Consider the following 17,792-nt stretch of genomic DNA (forward strand, 5'->3'; position numbering starts at 1 on the left):
TTTTTAATAAAAGAAAACAGTTATATTTCTGGCAGCTGTAAAAGGCCCTTTTATACCAAAAGTGAAATGAATAATCCTCAGTCTGAAGGAAGAGTCTGCATTTCTCTCAACATGGCAGCACCAGAGCATGTGAATACAAACTAACTTGTGCTACTTATTTGAAAAAGTAACTCTAAATTTAAAGTAATGTTACTTTACTAGTTACTTGCAAAAGGTAATCTGATTACGTAACTCTCATTACTTCTAATGCATTACCCCCAACATTGCTCACAAGATTTAGAACACTCTACATGGGGAATAAGTTTGTATAGTGCTAATTAGCATAATAATATACATAAAAATGAAAAAATATTAGTCAACAAGTCATTTGAATTAAAACATGCTACATTTAGATACTGAATTGTATTGGCATATAAGTTTATAAGCATTCTGGGTTTGTCTTGTGAATTCCCTGCATAGGCAGCCTACTATGTTTAGGGACAAAAGCCGGGTTTCCATCCAAAGTTGCGAATTTAACTTATGCGCCAAATTAGAATGTCGCATAAAACATTAGCAAAACACTGTATAGATTAAAGAATAAATCCTCAGACAAAGGTGATTTCACGTTTTATTGTGATTAAACAATATTACATAAGTGACACACAGTCTGATTGTATTGTATTACAGATATATAGATCTGGACGTGTGTGTGAATGCATCAGTAATATATAGTCAAGTGTGTGTGCATTTATTCACAGAGCTGACTGAAGCTCCAGCGACTGTGATAAAGTCTTGATTAGTGTCACGATCTCGAAGTGAAAAAGTGCTTTAGACAGACAGAGACGGCGAGTTCAGTAGGCTTTAAAGTGTAAAGTAGGGCTGCACGATTAATCGAAATTAAATCGCAATTGCTGTGATAGTCATGCGCATCTTGTCAGTGAAGCACGGTTCTGTGATCAGCAGTAAATCTCCATCTGAAGGCCAGAGAAACTCAGAAGAAACCCAGGAGATCTCTCTAGCGCTAGCTGAATAAACAGATTTGACTGCTTTCATTGATTCAGCGTGACTAATAAACACACGACTACGACAATATCTGACCCTGCAGCACAAAAGCAGTCATGAGTAGCACAGGTATATCTGTAGCAATAGCCAACAATACATTGTATGGCTCAAAATTATGCATTTTTCTTTTGTCAAAAATCTTATATAAAGTAAAGATCATGTTCCATATTTAGAAAATTTCCTACTGTAAATATATTAATTTTTGATTAGTAATATTCATTGCTAAGAACTTCATTTGAACAACTTTAAAGGAGATTTTCTCAATATTTAGATTTTTTTGCTCCCTCAGATTCCAGAATTTCTAATAGTTGTATCTCAGACAAATATTGTGCTATCATAACAAACCATACATCAATGGAAAGATTATTTATTCAGTTTCAGATGATGTATAAATCTCAATTTCAAAAACATTGACCCTTGTGACTGGTTTTGTGCTCCAGTGTCACATATATGGTTTATCGGAGTTCTTCTTATTATAATTTTCCTTATAATAATGCAATGCCTTTCTCACTGATTAGAATACTATGAAATATGTTGCGTGTCTTATTCTGTGTTAGAAGCCACATCATCTCACAGAAGGATTTATTTCAAACACTCGACTGACGTCATGAAGTGAGTTTGGAGTAAAAACGTTATTAAATGTGGTATTTTCAGATGAAGCAGCATTTACGACACAGAGCCGTAGTTCACTGAGAAGCTACGCAAACAGCTTTCAGTATCGCAGAACGATATCTTTGATTTCATAATAGCGCGGTTATATCGTAATCAATTTTTTTGAGTAGCTTGTCAGTGAACTACAGCTCTGTGTAGTAAATTCCGCTCCATCTGAAAGCATGGAGATTTACTACTAATCACAGAACCGGCTTTACTGATGAGATGCGATTCGATTAATCGCACAGCCCTAGTGTAAAGCGTGTGCGCGCACATCACCCGGCCTCAGGTGCATGTACGTCTAAATGCGCGTTGGCATGCATGTGAGCGTGCTGCGTGTGTGTAGCATCTGACAGCGCCGGCGTCTCCAGCGCTCCCTCTGACGGATACAGCTGCAGCAGCGCCCCCTCCTGGCTGCTCTCTTTACTGCACGACTGGCAGCTGCAGTGAAGAATGCGCTCCACTAACTTATCCACACGCGGGCCTTCATCGCTGCCGGCGCAGTCCAGAGTCACCTGCCAACACATGCATCTCAGTCGAATTTTGCACTTATATAATATCAATATTCGTATTATATTTGAATTTAAAATGCACAGTTTCAGTTAGGGTGAAAAAAAGGTTTTGGCTTCTCTCCTGAGGCCACAAGAGGGCGCATAGAGCAAAATATTACTAATGACCATTTATTCAAAGTAGTGCTGTCAAACGATTAATCGCATCCAAAATAAGTTTTTGTTTACTGTATATTCATTATATAATACACCCATGCATGTATATATTTAAGAAAATTTGTTTATATATTTATATATGATATAAATTATATTAATATAAATATATACATGTAAATATTTTCTAAATATGTGGTGTGTGTATTTATATATAAATATACACATTGTTAAACTTATTTTGGATGCGATTAATTGTTTGACAGCACTAATTCAAAGCAATACAATACGACTATCTGTGAAAAAGTGCATAATGTTTATAAACCAATTATAATTAAGTTGCTTCAACTATAAACAAAACAGCATCATGTATGTACTTAACGCACTGCAAATACTGTGATAAAATGCTTGTGATTGCAACACTGTTCACTGACATGCTGCGACGCAGTAATGAGAGAAACTGTCTTTTCCATATTAAAGGCAACAGTTTTCGGCAACAAATCAACCAGAGGACATTCATGTTAGTGAAAGTTGGAGATTTGAAGCAACACAAGTATCAGCAAGTGTTGCTAAAGCAGCGACGCATTACGCAAATGCACAGCAGTGCAACGCAACCAAAGAGATCAAACCTGAGCCACGATGCCTCTTGAAACCTTACATACAGCAAACACTGGCAAAATGCTTGTGATGTTCCTCATTTGTAAGTCACTTTGGATAAAAGCGCCTGCTAAATTAATATATGTAAATGAGGAGAAAAACATGTCTATTTCACAAAGTTCACAGTCCTTTTATGTTAATGCATTGCTGGCAAAAAGTTGTCAGAGTACACTTAAGTGGCCATCAACAGAGATGCATGCTTTTTGCCTGAATAATGATGTCATTAACTGGACTATGCTAATTGGCTAAACACTGACTGCTGGTAAAACTCACTATAAACCAACAACACACATGGAAAAAATGACCCTCGGTTGCTTTGTTGCTGTGGAAGTCCCCTCTCAATTGTTTTCAGGGGGAAATCTCATGAAAGCCAAACATGCTGTGATTTTGTTTTTCTTGAAATTACGCTGGAAAGCCGCAGGACGCTGTGTAACGTTAGTCTACGCTAAGTGAGTGTCGGTACTGCGGGTCATATCAGGTTGCTGTCGCATTACTGCAGGTCTTTTTCAACACAAGCCCGAGTCTGTTTTATTTACCAAACGTGAACTGCTTTCGATTAAAGCCAGATTGTATGAAAGAACATAAGTAGCAGAGAGCGGCCCCTTTGAGTCAGCGGCGAACGCTAGGAGAGGTCTCGCAAACAGAACATGATGTTTGTGTGTAAATATAGCAAAACCTTTTCAAGTCGAACTGAACCTCGACATTCTTTGTGCGTCACAACGGTGTTGGGTTAACGTCAATGCAGCCGCTCCCAGATCTCAACGGGTGAGAAAGAGGGCAATTTTCATATGTTGATATCTCCCACACACTAAATCACCGGAGGTCAAACATTCCCATCTTCTGCCAGGAAAAGCGAAATAAACTCCAACACTAGAGGACGCTGAGCCCACCACAAAACACTCGCGCGTGACAGTGAAAGCACGCCGTGTTCCCTGCGCAAGACAGATGAGTGTGTTTGTTGCCTTTCAACATGCCTCATAAACAGTCACTCAAGCTCAGCTGCGAGTCCATCAATCATTGCGCTGGATGTTAAATAGGTATTGTGGTTTAGCACACAAGACATGCGGCAGGACACATTTATCATCTCAAACACACAAATGTGTTTTGATCTTGAGAACTCACCGCCACAAATCACTTCAATCACAGTATTACAGCAGTGCATATCTCAATTTATGTGCAATATTTCTGCTGTTTTCACTGCGGGCAACTTGGGCACAGTACTTCATTAATGTAGCACAAATACGATTGCAATATTTATGAAGTCTGTCATTTTCAAGTTGCCGTTTTACTACAACAAACGTGACCATATAGATGCAGTTTTACTACTGTTTTCACTATTACAGCACGAATATGGTGATTTAGTTGCAATATTTATGATGATTGCCATTTCCACTATTGCATCAAAGGTGAAAATTCGGATGCAGTATTTTCACAACTGCAACTTGTACAACTGCAGCACAAATATAATCTAGTCGCAATATTTATGAAATTTACCATTTTCACTAATCCAGCAAATGTGACAATTTTCATGCAGTATTTCTGCGAAAAAAATTTTTTTTTTTTTTTTTTTCACTATTGCAGAACAAATGTCAATTTGGACGCAGTATATCTGCAGTTCCCTTCCAGGAACTCGAGCTGCGTCGACGACACTATGGGAACGCCTTCAGCGTGACCGCGCTCTGAACCAGAGTGTAATCTGTCCAATGGATGAGCGAGATGTCATAGGCGGTTGACATCACCGACCGGGAAGCATAAAAGCACGTGTGGTGGAGCCGGCGTTTGCTTTTTGTCATTCAGCAACCGCTACTCTGTCTGTGTGTCTGTCGATTTGTGTTGTGAGTCTTTAGTGTTGTTTGTCCTGGCAAAATCACTTGAATTAGGCTCTAGCAATATGTGCAAGCACTTGGGCGATAGCAGATCGCATTACGGGCTGTGTGTTCTTCCCTGCACACGTTATATGACTGCTGGGGATACACGCAGTCTGTGTGTGGTCTGCTTGAGAGCAGAGCACGCAGATTCAGCTCTCGAGGGAGCTGACTGCCCATTTTGTGAGATTTTTTTTAATTGCTTATGCTTGCTCTCTTTGAAAGAAAAGAGAGGAGTGAGTTTTCACTAGCGTTGAATGAAGATGGGCGAGCCCCTATCATCTTCCCTTTCCTAAAACCTGTCCGAGGAGGTGGACGCGTCAATGAATCAGTGTTTGCACAAGCATATTATGAATGAGAAGAGCCCAGCAGGCTCTGATCATGGAACAGGAAGTAGACACTCTCTTGAGGAAGGAGGCCATCAAGGTGGTCCCTCCTTATGGAAGAGAGTCCAGGTTCTACAGCCGGTACTTCATTGTTCCAAAGAAGGATGGTAGATCAGCGTCAGTTGAACCGCTCAGTCATGTGACTGAAGTTCAGGGTGCTTACACTCATCAGTCGTGTCTCAGGCCAAGTCCGAGGACTGGTTTGTCACGGTAGATCCAAGGACGCATATTTCAGGTTTGCTTTTGGGGGCAAAGCTTACCAATATCGGGTTCTTCCCGTTGGCCTTGCACTCTCACCCCGCACTTTTACATCAACGATTGGTTAATTCTAGCTCGATCAGAGCAGGTGGCGATTCGGCATCGAGATGTCGTTCTCGCGCACATGAAGGGGTTGAGACTGAACGCCAAGAAAGTGTGCTTTCTCCAGTATAGAGAACCACTTATCTAGGCGTGGTGGGGATTCGACCACGATGCAGGCACGTATGTCTCCTGCTCTGTTTAAATCGATCCTCACGTCAGTCAAGAGAGTGAAAGAAGGCCGGTCACTCACTGTCGAGCAGTTTCAAGACTGCTGGGTCTGATAGCAGCTGCGTCCAACGTGATATCTATTGGCCCCTACAGTGGTGGCTCAGAACCATGGGGTTCTCCCCGAGGGGAAACCCACTTCGCATTCAAGGTCACGCGGCGATGCCTACGTGCCTTAGACATGTGGAGACAACCTTGGTTCTTGTCTCAGGGCACGGTGCTGGGAGCTCCTTGTCGCCACGTAATGCTAGCGACGGACGCATCCCTCACCGGTTGGGGGAGCGGTCATGAGTGGCCACCCTGCCCGCGGTCTGTGAAGTGGCCGCCATCTTTCTTGGCATATCTACTATCTGGCCGTGTTTTGTGCACTCAAGCACTTTCTCCCAGACCTAAGAGATCACCATGTGTTGGTGCGCACCGACAGCACAGGTCTGCGTTCGCGCCCCTTATACAGCTGGCGCATGAGATCCTCGTGTTGTCCCAGACTAACTTCGCTCGCTGAGGGCCGTAGCTTATCCCTGGGTATTTCAGGGAGCAGACATCCTGTCGAGGCAGGGGCCGAGGCCCGGGGAATGGATGCTTCACCCGTGGTGGTGAAGCAGATATGGAAGTTTTTGGCTTTGCGACTCAGGCGCTATGCCCCTCTAGTTCCTCCAGCTCCTCTGGACTGGACGCTATGGTATAGACCTGGCTGAGTCTGAAGGTTCCACCCTGAAGGTTTACGTGTACCACGCCCTTCTCGGTGGCCTTACAGTGGGTCGACACCCCCTGGTTACATATTTCCTCCACGGTGCGCTGAGGCCTCCTGTACGACGTGTCCCTACGGGGACCTGGCCGTGGTTTTAGAAGCTCTCTGTACCTCCATTCGAGCCTATTGAAGAGATTTGTGATCACATTCTCACTTTGAGACTTCCTTCCTTTTGGCGATATCTTCTCTTAAGAGAGTGGGGATTTGCAGGCCCTTCATGGCCCCTTCTTATCTCGTCTTTGCTCCTGGTCTGGCCAAAGCGTTCCTCTACCCTTGAGCGGGTTACTTCCTAGGTCCCCTCTTCTATATCACGGCCTGTCGTGCTGCAGGCCTTCAGTCCTCCTCCCTTTGGGGAGCCCGACCAGCGGAAGCTTGATTGTATGTGTCCAGTTCGAGTACTGGACGCATAGGTCCACAGAGCTGCCCTGTGGAGAAGGACGGACCAACTGCTGGTATGCTTCGGCCCTTCTAAGCGGGGTCTGCCTGCTTCTAAGCAGACCCTTAGTCGGTGGATTGTGGATACTATTTCTCTACTTATGAATCCTCGGGTCTCTCCTCGCCTATGGGGGTTAAAGCCCATTCCACCAGGAGTATAAAAGGCCTTTCTGGCAGGGGTTTTGATGCAGGATATCTGCAATGCTGCGGGTTGGTCCATGCCCCTCACCTTTGTTCGGTTCTATGACCTTGATCTTAGGGCCACTCCGGGCTCTTCTGTTCTTTCGCCCTCGTAGTGCTCCTGAGGGATACACACAGGGCAGGTACTTGGAAGTCTGATGGCATGGGAATCTCGTTCCCGTAGCGTCGTCGACGCAGCTGGAGTTCCTGGAAGGGAACGTCTCAGGTTACGTATGTAACCCTGGTTCCCTGAAGAGAACGAGACGCTGCGTCTCGAGGCCATACTTCCTGCATCCCTGCGAGCGGTTGCTTCATTCCTAGAAGCAAACGCCGGCTCCACCGCACGTGCTTTTATGCTTCCCGGTCGGTGACGTCACCCGCCTATGACGTCTCGCCCATCCATTGGACAGATTACACTCTGGTTCAGAGCGCGGTCACACTGAAGGCGTTCCCGTAGTGTCGTCGACGCAGCGTCTCGTTCCCTTCAGGGAACCAGGGTTACATACAGGTCCTTCTCAAAAAATTAGCATATTGTGATAGTTCATTATTTTCTGTAATGTACTGATAAACATTAGACTTTCATATATTTTAGATTCATTACACACAACTGAAGTAGTTCAAGCCTTTTATTGTTTTAATATTGATGATTTTGGCATACAGCTCATGAAAACCCAAAATTCCTATCTCAAAAAATTAGCATATCATGAAAAGGTTCTCTAAACGAGCTATTAACCTAATCATCTGAATCAACTAATTAACTCTAAACACCTGCAAAAGATTCCTGAGGCTTTTAAAAACTCCCAGCCTGGTTCATTACTCAAAACCGCAATCATGGGTAAGACTGCCGACCTGACTGCTGTCCAGAAGGCCATCATTGACACCCTCAAGCAAGAGGGTAAGACACAGAAAGAAATTTCTGAACGAATAGGCTGTTCCCAGAGTGCTGTATCAAGGCACCTCAGTGGGAAGTCTGTGGGAAGGAAAAAGTGTGGCAGAAAACGCAGCACAACGAGAAGAGGTGACCGGACCCTGAGGAAGATTGTGGAGAAGGACCGATTCCAGACCTTGGGGGACCTGCGGAAGCAGTGGACTGAGTCTGGAGTAGAAACATCCAGAGCCACCGTGTACAGGCGTGTGCAGGAAATGGGCTACAGGTGCCGCATTCCCCAGGTCAAGCCACTTTTGAACCAGAAACAGCGGCAGAAGCGCCTGACCTGGGCTACAGAGAAGCAGCACTGGACTGTTGCTCAGTGGTCCAAAGTACTTTTTTCGGATGAAAGCAAATTTTGCATGTCATTCGGAAATCAAGGTGCCAGAGTCTGGAGGAAGACTGGGGAGAGAGAAATGCCAAAATGCCTGAAGTCCAGTGTCAAGTACCCACAGTCAGTGATGGTCTGGGGTGCCATGTCAGCTGCTGGTGTTGGTCCACTGTGTTTTATCAAGGGCAGGGTCAATGCAGCTAGCTATCAGGAGATTTTGGAGCACTTCATGCTTCCATCTGCTGAAAAGCTTTATGGAGATGAAGATTTCATTTTTCAGCACGATCTGGCTAATTTTTTTCAGCACGACCTGGCACCTGCTCACAGTGCCAAAACCACTGGTAAATGGTTTACTGACCATGGTATTACTGTGCTCAATTGGCCTGCCAACTCTCCTGACCTGAACCCCATAGAGAATCTGTGGGATATTGTGAAGAGAAAGTTGAGAGACGCAAGACCCAACACTCTGGATGAGCTTAAGGCCGCTATCGAAGCATCCTGGGCCTCCATAACACCTCAGCAGTGCCACAGGCTGATTGCCTCCATGCCACGCCGCATTGAAGCAGTCATTTCTGCAAAAGGATTCCCGACCAAGTATTGAGTGCATAACTGAACATAATTATTTGAAGGTTGACTTTTTTTGTATTAAAAACACTTTTCTTTTATTGGTTGGATTAAATATGCTAATTTTTTCATGAGCTGTATGCCAAAATCATCAATATTAAAACAATAAAAGGCTTGAACTACTTCAGTTGTGTTGTAATGAATCTAAAATATATGAAAGTCTAATGTTTATCAGTACATTACAGAAAATAATGAACTTTATCACAATATGCAAATTTTTTGAGAAGGACCTGTATGTAACCTGAGACGTTTTTTTGCATTTTCACAATTGCATCAATGTCAGTTTTTTTTATGCCGTGTTTCTGCAGTTTTCACTAATGCAGCTCAAAAGTTATAATTTGCGCGCAATATATTCAGTCTGCAGTTTTCACAACTGCTGCAAAAGTAAACATTTGGATGCAGTTTTCACTTTTGCAACGCAAATATAATTTATTTGCAATATTTCTACAATTTTCACTACTGTAGCTCAAGCGTTGGAAATTTGGACCCTATATACGGTCTCTGCTTCTTTCACTATAGCACTGTACTGTACGCAATCGTTTTGGCATAACTCATAAACGTGTTTGTAGTTTAATGGTGACACACTCACCACCTCCCATTGCGTCTGCGCAGGCATGCATGAGTCGCAATGGACCAGAGACTCGGTGGATTGTGGGAAGGTGTTGGGCACACTGTAGCTGAAACACTGACCCAGACAAGCCCTGAAAAACACAACGCCACACTGTTAGAAGCATTGACAAAGCCCACAACACGCATGATAATTCTTGCGCAGCTCAAGTATCACAATATTTAATAGCTGACTGTTTATTTTGGTCAAACAAACACAGAGAAACATTCAAGAATTCCCTAAACTGGACAACAGCGTGTGTGTGTGTGTGACCTGTTTTGGATGGATCGTGGCGTGCAGCCCGTGTGTCCGACGATCTGCGTGATGTTTTTGGCTTCACACCAGGCGCTTTTGTCGGGGAAGAGTGCAAGGCGGTTGATGTGAGCGTGTGGAGCTGCGCCACAGAACTCAAGCAGCAAACACGCCAGCAGAACACGCAGCCACATCGCCAAACCTGAAAACACATCGTTAACGTCGAGAATAATCCCACATCAGAGCTCAGAAGAGCTCTGCTGCTCTTATAAACCTCATTTGTGACCCTGGAGCACAAAACCAGTCATAAGGGTAATTTTTTGAAATTGAGATTTATACATCATCTGAGAGCTGAATAAATAATCTTTCCGTTGATGTATGGTTTGTTATGATCGGACAATATTTGGCTGAGATACAACTATTTGAAAATCTGGAATCTGAGGGAGCAAAAAAATCTAAATATTGAGAAAATCTCCTTTAAAGTTGTTCAAATGAAGTTCTTAGTAAAGCATATTACTAATAAAAAATGAAGTTTTGATATTTATGGTAGGAAACTTACAAAATATCTTCATGGAACATGATCTTTACTTAATATCTTAATGATTTTTGGCATAAAAGAAAAGTTTGGGTATTTGTATTGAATTTTTATTATTATTAATGTAGACATGAATTAAATGTATTAAAGGAGTATAATTACGGTATTTTTGTGATTAAGCTATAGCGTGTGTGCATTTAGATTATACTAAATGTTTTTAGACTACCGTTTCTCATACAAATACCTAAAAGCCATATAGTTATATTTTTACCATGGTATTGTGGAGTGCAGTATATCTGGTTTTAGCTGTGTTTATCACGATTTAAATGTATGCTACTATGGAAGTCCAATGATTCCTTTAAACTCAACATGGTGGCACGCACAGACGCAGCGGCTTCTCTCTCTCCCAACAGAACGGTGTTTTCGTGTTTTTTGTCTTGTAAGTCGCAATGTTTTTGTACATCTTCGTCCCGTCTACCTGTCTTTTAAACGTGCATACAGTCGTGAGTTTCTGCTCGATGTCGGCAGAATCACATTTTTAGAGTTAAACTCAGCGCACGCCGAAGAGCTGCGTGACCTCGGTCTGCTCCGAAAGCCTACTCCATCACCGACTCCCACTACTGCATCTCGCCCACAGCGGAGGCGCTACAAGCGGCGTGAGAGGGAGCAGAAGAGGGGTAAGCGCGGAGGTATCTGAGCTAGGCTAGCGGCCAACCCACACAAGCCAGCTATCCCCACCATCGTACTGGCGAACGTACGCTCTTTGGACAATAAACTGGACTACATCCGACTACTTCGCTCGACTCAGAGGACTGTAAGAGACTGTTGTGTTTTTGTGTTTACTGAAACATGGCTTCACAACAGCGTACCGGACTGCGCCATACAGCTCGACCAGCTAACATGCTATCGAGCTGACAGAGCTCTCGTCGAGGGAGGTAAGATCCGCGGCGGCGGGCTTTGTGTTTACATCAATGATGCATGGTGCTACGACACTGTTGTGGTCTGCAAACACTGCTCACCCTTGGTGGAGTTTATGATTATTAAGTGCCGGCTGTTCTATTTACCGAGGGAATATACAGCCATACTGCTCGTTGCTGTATACATCCCTCCCAGCTCCAACAACAACAACAGGAGTGAGGCACTAAATGAACTGTATCAGCACACCAGTGAGCAGCAGACAGCCCATCCAGATGCTTTTCTCATCTTGGCTGGGGATTTCAACCACGCAGACTTAAAGAGTGTGTTCCCAAAAATACATCAACACACAGACTTTCCAATAAGGGGAAAAACACTCTGGACTTTGTTTACACCACCCAGAGAGGAGCCTACAAGGCCCTCCCCCTCCCCCACCTCGAAGCCTCAGACCACATCACTGTCATGCTAATGCCTGCATACAGACCGCTCATTAAAGCCATCAAACCAATACACAAACAGATACAAGTGTGGCCAGAAGGGTCGTCAGAGGCACTTCAGGACTGTTTTGACACCACTGACTGGAATGTTTAAACAGGCTGCCACATACAACAACACTACAGACCTCCAAGAGTACTCAGAGACTGTCACTGCCTACATCACCAAGTGCATTGATGATGTAACGGTCACAAAGCCCATCACTGTCAGGGCCAACCAGAAGCCGTGGATGACAGGGGAGGTCTACAGATTTCTGAAGGCTTGGAACGCTGCCTTTAGAGCTGGAGATGAGGAGGGCCTGAAGACAGCTAGGGCCAACCTTTCCCGCGGCATCAGAAAGGCCAAGAGACAGTACTCCAGGAGGATAGCCCATCGTTTCAGCGACAGCAGAGACACTTGGAGCCTGTGGCAGGGAATACAGACCATTACGGAATACAAGCCCCCACCACAGACCTGTGACAGCACCATCCCCCTGCTGAACGAGCTGAATGCCTTCTTTGCTCGCTTTGAGGCACAAAACAGCACCACTGCACAGAAGACTCCACCTCCTCCCGGCGACCAGGTGATGACGCTGTCCCCGGACAGTGTGAGGAGATCCCTCAGCAGCATCAATGCACGCATAGCTCCGGGTCCTGACAACATTCCTGGGCGTGTACTGAGAGACTGTGCAGTGGAACTCACTGATGTCTTCACAGACATCTTCAACATCTCGCTAAATCAGGCCGTTGTCCCCACATGCTTCACAGATACCACCATCATTCCAGTCCCGAAGAAGTCATCTCCATCCTGCTTCTATGACTACCGTCCAGTCGCACTTACTCCAATTCTCATGAAGTGCTTTGAATGGCTAGTCATGCACCACATCAAGTCTGTCCTCCCCCCCCCCCCCTCCCTGGACCCCTTCCAGTTTGCATATAGGTCCAACCGCTCGACCGAAGATGCCATCGCCACTGCCCTCCACCCAGCCCTCACACATCTGGACAAAAAAGACACATATGTCAGGATGCTGTTCATAGACTTCAGTTCAGCATTCAACACAATCATCCCTCAACAGCTCACACACAAACTGGTCCAGCTGGGGCTCAACACCTCTCTGTGCAACTGGCTGCTGGACTTCCTGCCCGGGAGACCTCAAGCAGTACGGGTCGGCAGTAACACATCCAGCACCATCACACTGAACACTGGGGCCCCCCAAGGATGTGTGCTGAGCCCCCTCCTCTTCACTCTGCTGACCCACGACTGCACACCGTCACACAACTCTAACCTGATCATTTTTTTTTTGTGGGGAAGTCGTGGCCTAATGGTTAGAGAGTTGGACTCGTGATCCAAAGGTTGCGGGTTCGAGTCTCGGGCCGGCAGGGATTGTAGGTGGGGGGAGTGAATGTCCAGCGCTCTCTCCACCCTCAATACCACGACTGAGGTGTCCTTGAGCAAGACACCGAACCCCCAACTGCTCCCCGGGCGCCGCAGCATAAAATGGCTGCCCACTGCTCCGGGTGTGTGTTCACGGTGTGTGTGTGTTCACTGCTGTGTGTGTGCACGTTGGATGGGTTAAATGCAGAGCACGAATTCCGAGTATGGGTCACCATACTTGGCTGAATGTCACTTCACTTCACTTCACTTCACTTCACTTAAGTTTGCGGATGACACAACTGTGGTGGGTCTCATTAGCAACAGAGATGAGACAAACTACAGGAGCGAGGTGAGCCGCCTGGCGGGGTGGTGCAGTGACAACAATCTCTCTCTGAATGTGGAGAAGACGAAGGAGATTGTTGTTGACTTCAGGAGAGTACACACTCAGCATGCCCCTCTGACCATCAACGGTGCGACTGTGGAGAGAGTGAGCAGCACCAAGTTCCTGGGTGTGCACATCACTGAGGACCTCTCCTGGACTAAAAACACTGTAGCACTGGCCAAGAAAGCACAGCAGCGTCTCTACTTCCTCCGCAAACTGAGAAGAGCCAGAGCCCGACCCCCATCATGTGCACCTTCTACAGAGGCACCATCGAGAACATCCTAACCAGCTGCATCACTGTGTGGTATGGCGCTTGCAACGCATCCTGCCGCAAGTCACTTCAACGCATAGTGAGAGCAGCTGAGAAGATCGTTGGTGTCTCTCTCCCCTCCCTCCAGGACATTTACAACACCCGTCTCACCCGCAGAGCGCTCCGCATTGCAGGTGATCCCACCCACCCGACACACAGCTTCTTCAGTCTGCTGCCATCAGGGAGGAGACTGCGGAGTCTCCAGGCGAGGACCAGCAGACTGAAGGACAGCTTCATACATCAGGCTGTCAGGAAGCTGAACTCCCTCCCGTCCTTGCCCCCCCCCCCCACTTAAACTGTGACCAGCACCTGTCACTTGTGCAGCATTGGACTGAGCACTACCTCATCCAGCATTGACTGCAAACTACCTCTTTGGATAATCTGATAAAAAGACTATTCTTTTGTCACTGTAACAGACTGATAAGCTCTTCTTGCCCTATATATATATATCTGCACAGTTTTGTTTTATTTAACTGGTTTGCACTCTATCTGCCATGTGCCTTATGCCACTTTATCTATCTCTTTTTATTTTTCTACAATGTCTTCATTTGTATATCTGTATAGTTGTATGTACATATGTTTAAACTGTAATTTGAACGTCTACTGTCAGTGTTTAATGTTAACTGTATGCACCAAGGGTCTGAGAGTAACGCAGTTTCAATTCTCTGTATGCATGTGCCGTACATGTGGAAGAATTGACAATAAAGCAGACTTGATTCATAAAAATAAAGAAACGCTATATTTATAACTAAATTTCACCAAAAAAATTAGGTTGCTACAATTTTTACAGATGTTACTTATTTTGATAAAGAACAAAAATGTTTATCTGCATCCCAACAAGCTACTACTATCAGCTGTGCATTTCTAAAAAGTGATTTTTAATTAGTGCTGTCAAACGATTAATCTTGATTAATCACATCCAAAATAAGTTTGTTTATACAATGTGTGTGTTCTGTGTATATTTATTTATTTATATATAAATACAAACACATACCGTATATATTTTGAAAATATTTACATGTGTATATACATTTATATTTTATATAAATGTATTTAATATATAAACAAAATATTTTTCTTAAATATATACATGCATATATTATGTAAACAAACTTATTTTGGATGCGATTAATCTCGATTAATCGTTTGACAGCACTATTATTAATATTATCAGACAACACAAAACTGTTTCTTGATTTGAAACAGTATCACATTCAAAGCATGCAGAAACCAATAAATTAATTTTTCTATTATTGCTAAGGAAAATTAATGGTTTGATTTCTACAACTCTCACTTTGGTGCAAAAATATGGCTTTAAACTTGAAAGAAATAAAGATTTGACATTTATTGTGATCATTTGTTGGCCATATCGCCCAGTAACGGAACATGATCTTTACTTAATATCCTAATGATTTTTGTCATAAAAGAGAAATGTATAATTTTGATCCATACAATGTATTGTTGACTATTGCTACAAATATACCTGTGTTACTCATGACTGCTTTTGTGCTGCAGAGACACAGATGTCTTGTGCTATTAGTGCAGTTCCCTCGGCTGAATGTTCTGGACTCGCTCTGGCCGGTCTCGCTCTTCGCATGGCCAGAAACTGGCGCACAATCACAGAACGAGACACAAGAACAATGTGGTTCACTCGGTCCAGAACACCAGAGAGAGAGAGAGAGAGAGGCAGAGGGAGAGAGAGACAGACTCTGATACCACCTGACTCTAATAAACCATGCGTCTTAAAAGCCTCCTCTGTTTTATGCCAAAGCGAGCAGACGCAGTTAAAACAGCACGAGAACCCAAGAGCCCTGCTTTCATAAATAAAAACACTCCCAACGGATCCAATGTTACATTTCAGAGAGAGAGACAGACACATACAGTCTCACTTAGTTAAGTGACTTTAAAACAACTTCTCTACTGAAACTTCAGTGTTGAGTGAGATCCGAGTCAGACTCACGGTTTCTCGAGCGTCTCTGTGTCTGATGTCCCTCTGACGGATCTCATATGGTGATTAAAGGACGACTCGCCTGTTATGACCTGCTGGAGTTAAACAATCACATCAGAGTCAGAAGAAACACGATTAGTCGTCTGTGTCTCTCAAACACACAGCAGCGGAGCCGTTTGCTGCAATCGCTGCCCAGCGCCGAGTGAGTGTGTGTGTGTGTGTTTAGGGGGTGGGTCAGATGCGAGGTGTGTGTGTGTGTGTGTAGGCGGGCAGATGATGATGCTGGTGGATTTGGCAGGTCAGAATCTCCTGCAATCTGATCTGAATCTTCACCAGCATCCAGAACAAACTCAGACTCTCAGTATGTGATCCATGTCTCCTGCTCTTAAAGCGATCTGAGCAAACACCACCAGCTGTTTACTGTTTGATACAATCACTTTACAAAGGAGGCCATCGCTGAGTTTCAGATGGAATTGTGACTAAAAACATGTCGATTCACACTTTCTCTCTTCAGTGGAACACAAAAGGAGACGTTTGTCTGAATGCTCAAGCTGCACTTTTCACTCAAAGTTGTTGAAACGCAAAAACTTTATATTTATAGAGCTTTATATACAGTAAAAGTTTCAAAGCAGCTTCACAGTAGTGTCAGTGTCACAGCATTCTTCAAATTCAGGAATTAATCATTTATTGCAACTTTAAAACAATGTAGCGTTTTTAATAGTGCTGTCAAACAATTCATTGCGATTAATCGCATTCAAAGTAAGTTTTTTTTAACATGTATGTGTGCTGTGTATATATAAATACACACACACACACACACATGCATGTACATATTTCTGAAAAATATGTTTATATATTAAATATATTTATTTATAATATAAATTATATGAATATAAATATACATGTAAATATTTTCAAAATATATTCTGTATGTGTTTCTATTTATATATACATAATAAATATACACAGAGAACACACATATATTATGTATAAAACTTTTATTTTGGATGCGATTAATCGTGATTAATCATTTGACAGCACTATAAGTTAAATTACTCTGTGACTTCATTTGATAGGATCAAGTTTAGCAACATTGATTTTACTGAATAAATCAATGACTGTCTTTGAAGCATCATAAAGCTCATCAGATCATAGCGGTTGTCTGAAGAATTGCCAGTGTAATAAAACCCCCCACAAGGTTTAAAGTCCTTGCACACAAAATTTTCATATGCGTTTTTCATATTTGTCATCCTTTCCTATCAAAAGGCTTGCTACGGATGCAAAAACGCAGAAAATCGAACCCAATCCTAATTTTTTTTTTATGACGGACGAAAGTTTTGGAGGCAGTGTGGAAACTTCCGAAAGAGGTTTCCGCATTTTCGCATCCATAGCATGCATTTTGATCGGAAAGGATGGGGAATACGGACAAAATGGAAAAACGCATGCGAAAATTTCGGACTCAGTGTGCAATGACCTTTAGTGTGCAAAGACCTTTTAGAGATGCGTTTTTAAACAGTTCTTTTCATTTAAGCACTGTATTTTTAGTAGGCTACGCCATGTCATGAATGACATCAACGATCAAATTTAGCGCGTGGAAAACAATGAAAAGTCAGGGCCATGGATTGAAAAGAAAAAACATAAATTCTAGAGATTAAGTTCCAGAGCATTTTTTAATAAATTAACTTCTTCTAACTTAAGCGCTGCAGACGCGAAATGCAAGCACAATGGTCAAAAAACACGCTGTGCATGGAAAACAATGGAAAAGCAGTGCATCCGAATGCAATTTTGCAAAAATGGTCCATTGTCAATAGTGTAGCGATGCATGAAGCACAGCTCACACAGAAGTCACTTTCAAACAGAGCAGTTTTCTGTCAGTCAATGTGACAAATCTATGTGACCAACTTGCGACGAAAAATATGCAAACGTGTGGATTCCAATGGAAATGACTGGATTTCGCCAACA

General features: G+C 43.5%; 1 protein-coding gene across 4 annotated transcripts; it reads right to left on the bottom strand.

The window, feature by feature from the left end:
* Positions 1-593: 593 nt before the first annotated feature.
* Positions 594-16,061, bottom strand: LOC306867800 (neuroblastoma suppressor of tumorigenicity 1-like; the record flags this gene model as incomplete). Of its 4 annotated transcripts, none has more annotated exons than XM_079413688.1 (5): positions 15,843-16,052; positions 9,914-10,094; positions 9,623-9,734; positions 2,120-2,207; positions 594-858 (listed from the first exon to the last, which is right to left on the bottom strand). In XM_079413688.1, exons 2-5 carry the CDS (start codon positions 10,084-10,086, stop codon positions 782-784), a joined length of 450 nt encoding a protein of 149 aa, XP_079269814.1. In that variant the 5' UTR covers positions 10,087-10,094; positions 15,843-16,052. The 4 variants fall into 4 exon arrangements, with proteins under 4 accessions (XP_079269814.1, XP_079269812.1, XP_079269813.1 ...); XM_079413686.1 differs by having other exon boundaries at positions 595-858; positions 2,010-2,207; positions 15,843-16,061; XM_079413687.1 differs by having other exon boundaries at positions 595-858; positions 2,108-2,207; positions 15,843-16,048.
* Positions 16,062-17,792: the final 1,731 nt, after the last annotated feature.

Source organism: Barbus barbus (genome assembly GCF_936440315.1).
Source record: "Barbus barbus genome assembly, chromosome: 49".
NCBI lineage: Eukaryota > Metazoa > Chordata > Actinopteri > Cypriniformes > Cyprinidae > Barbus > Barbus barbus.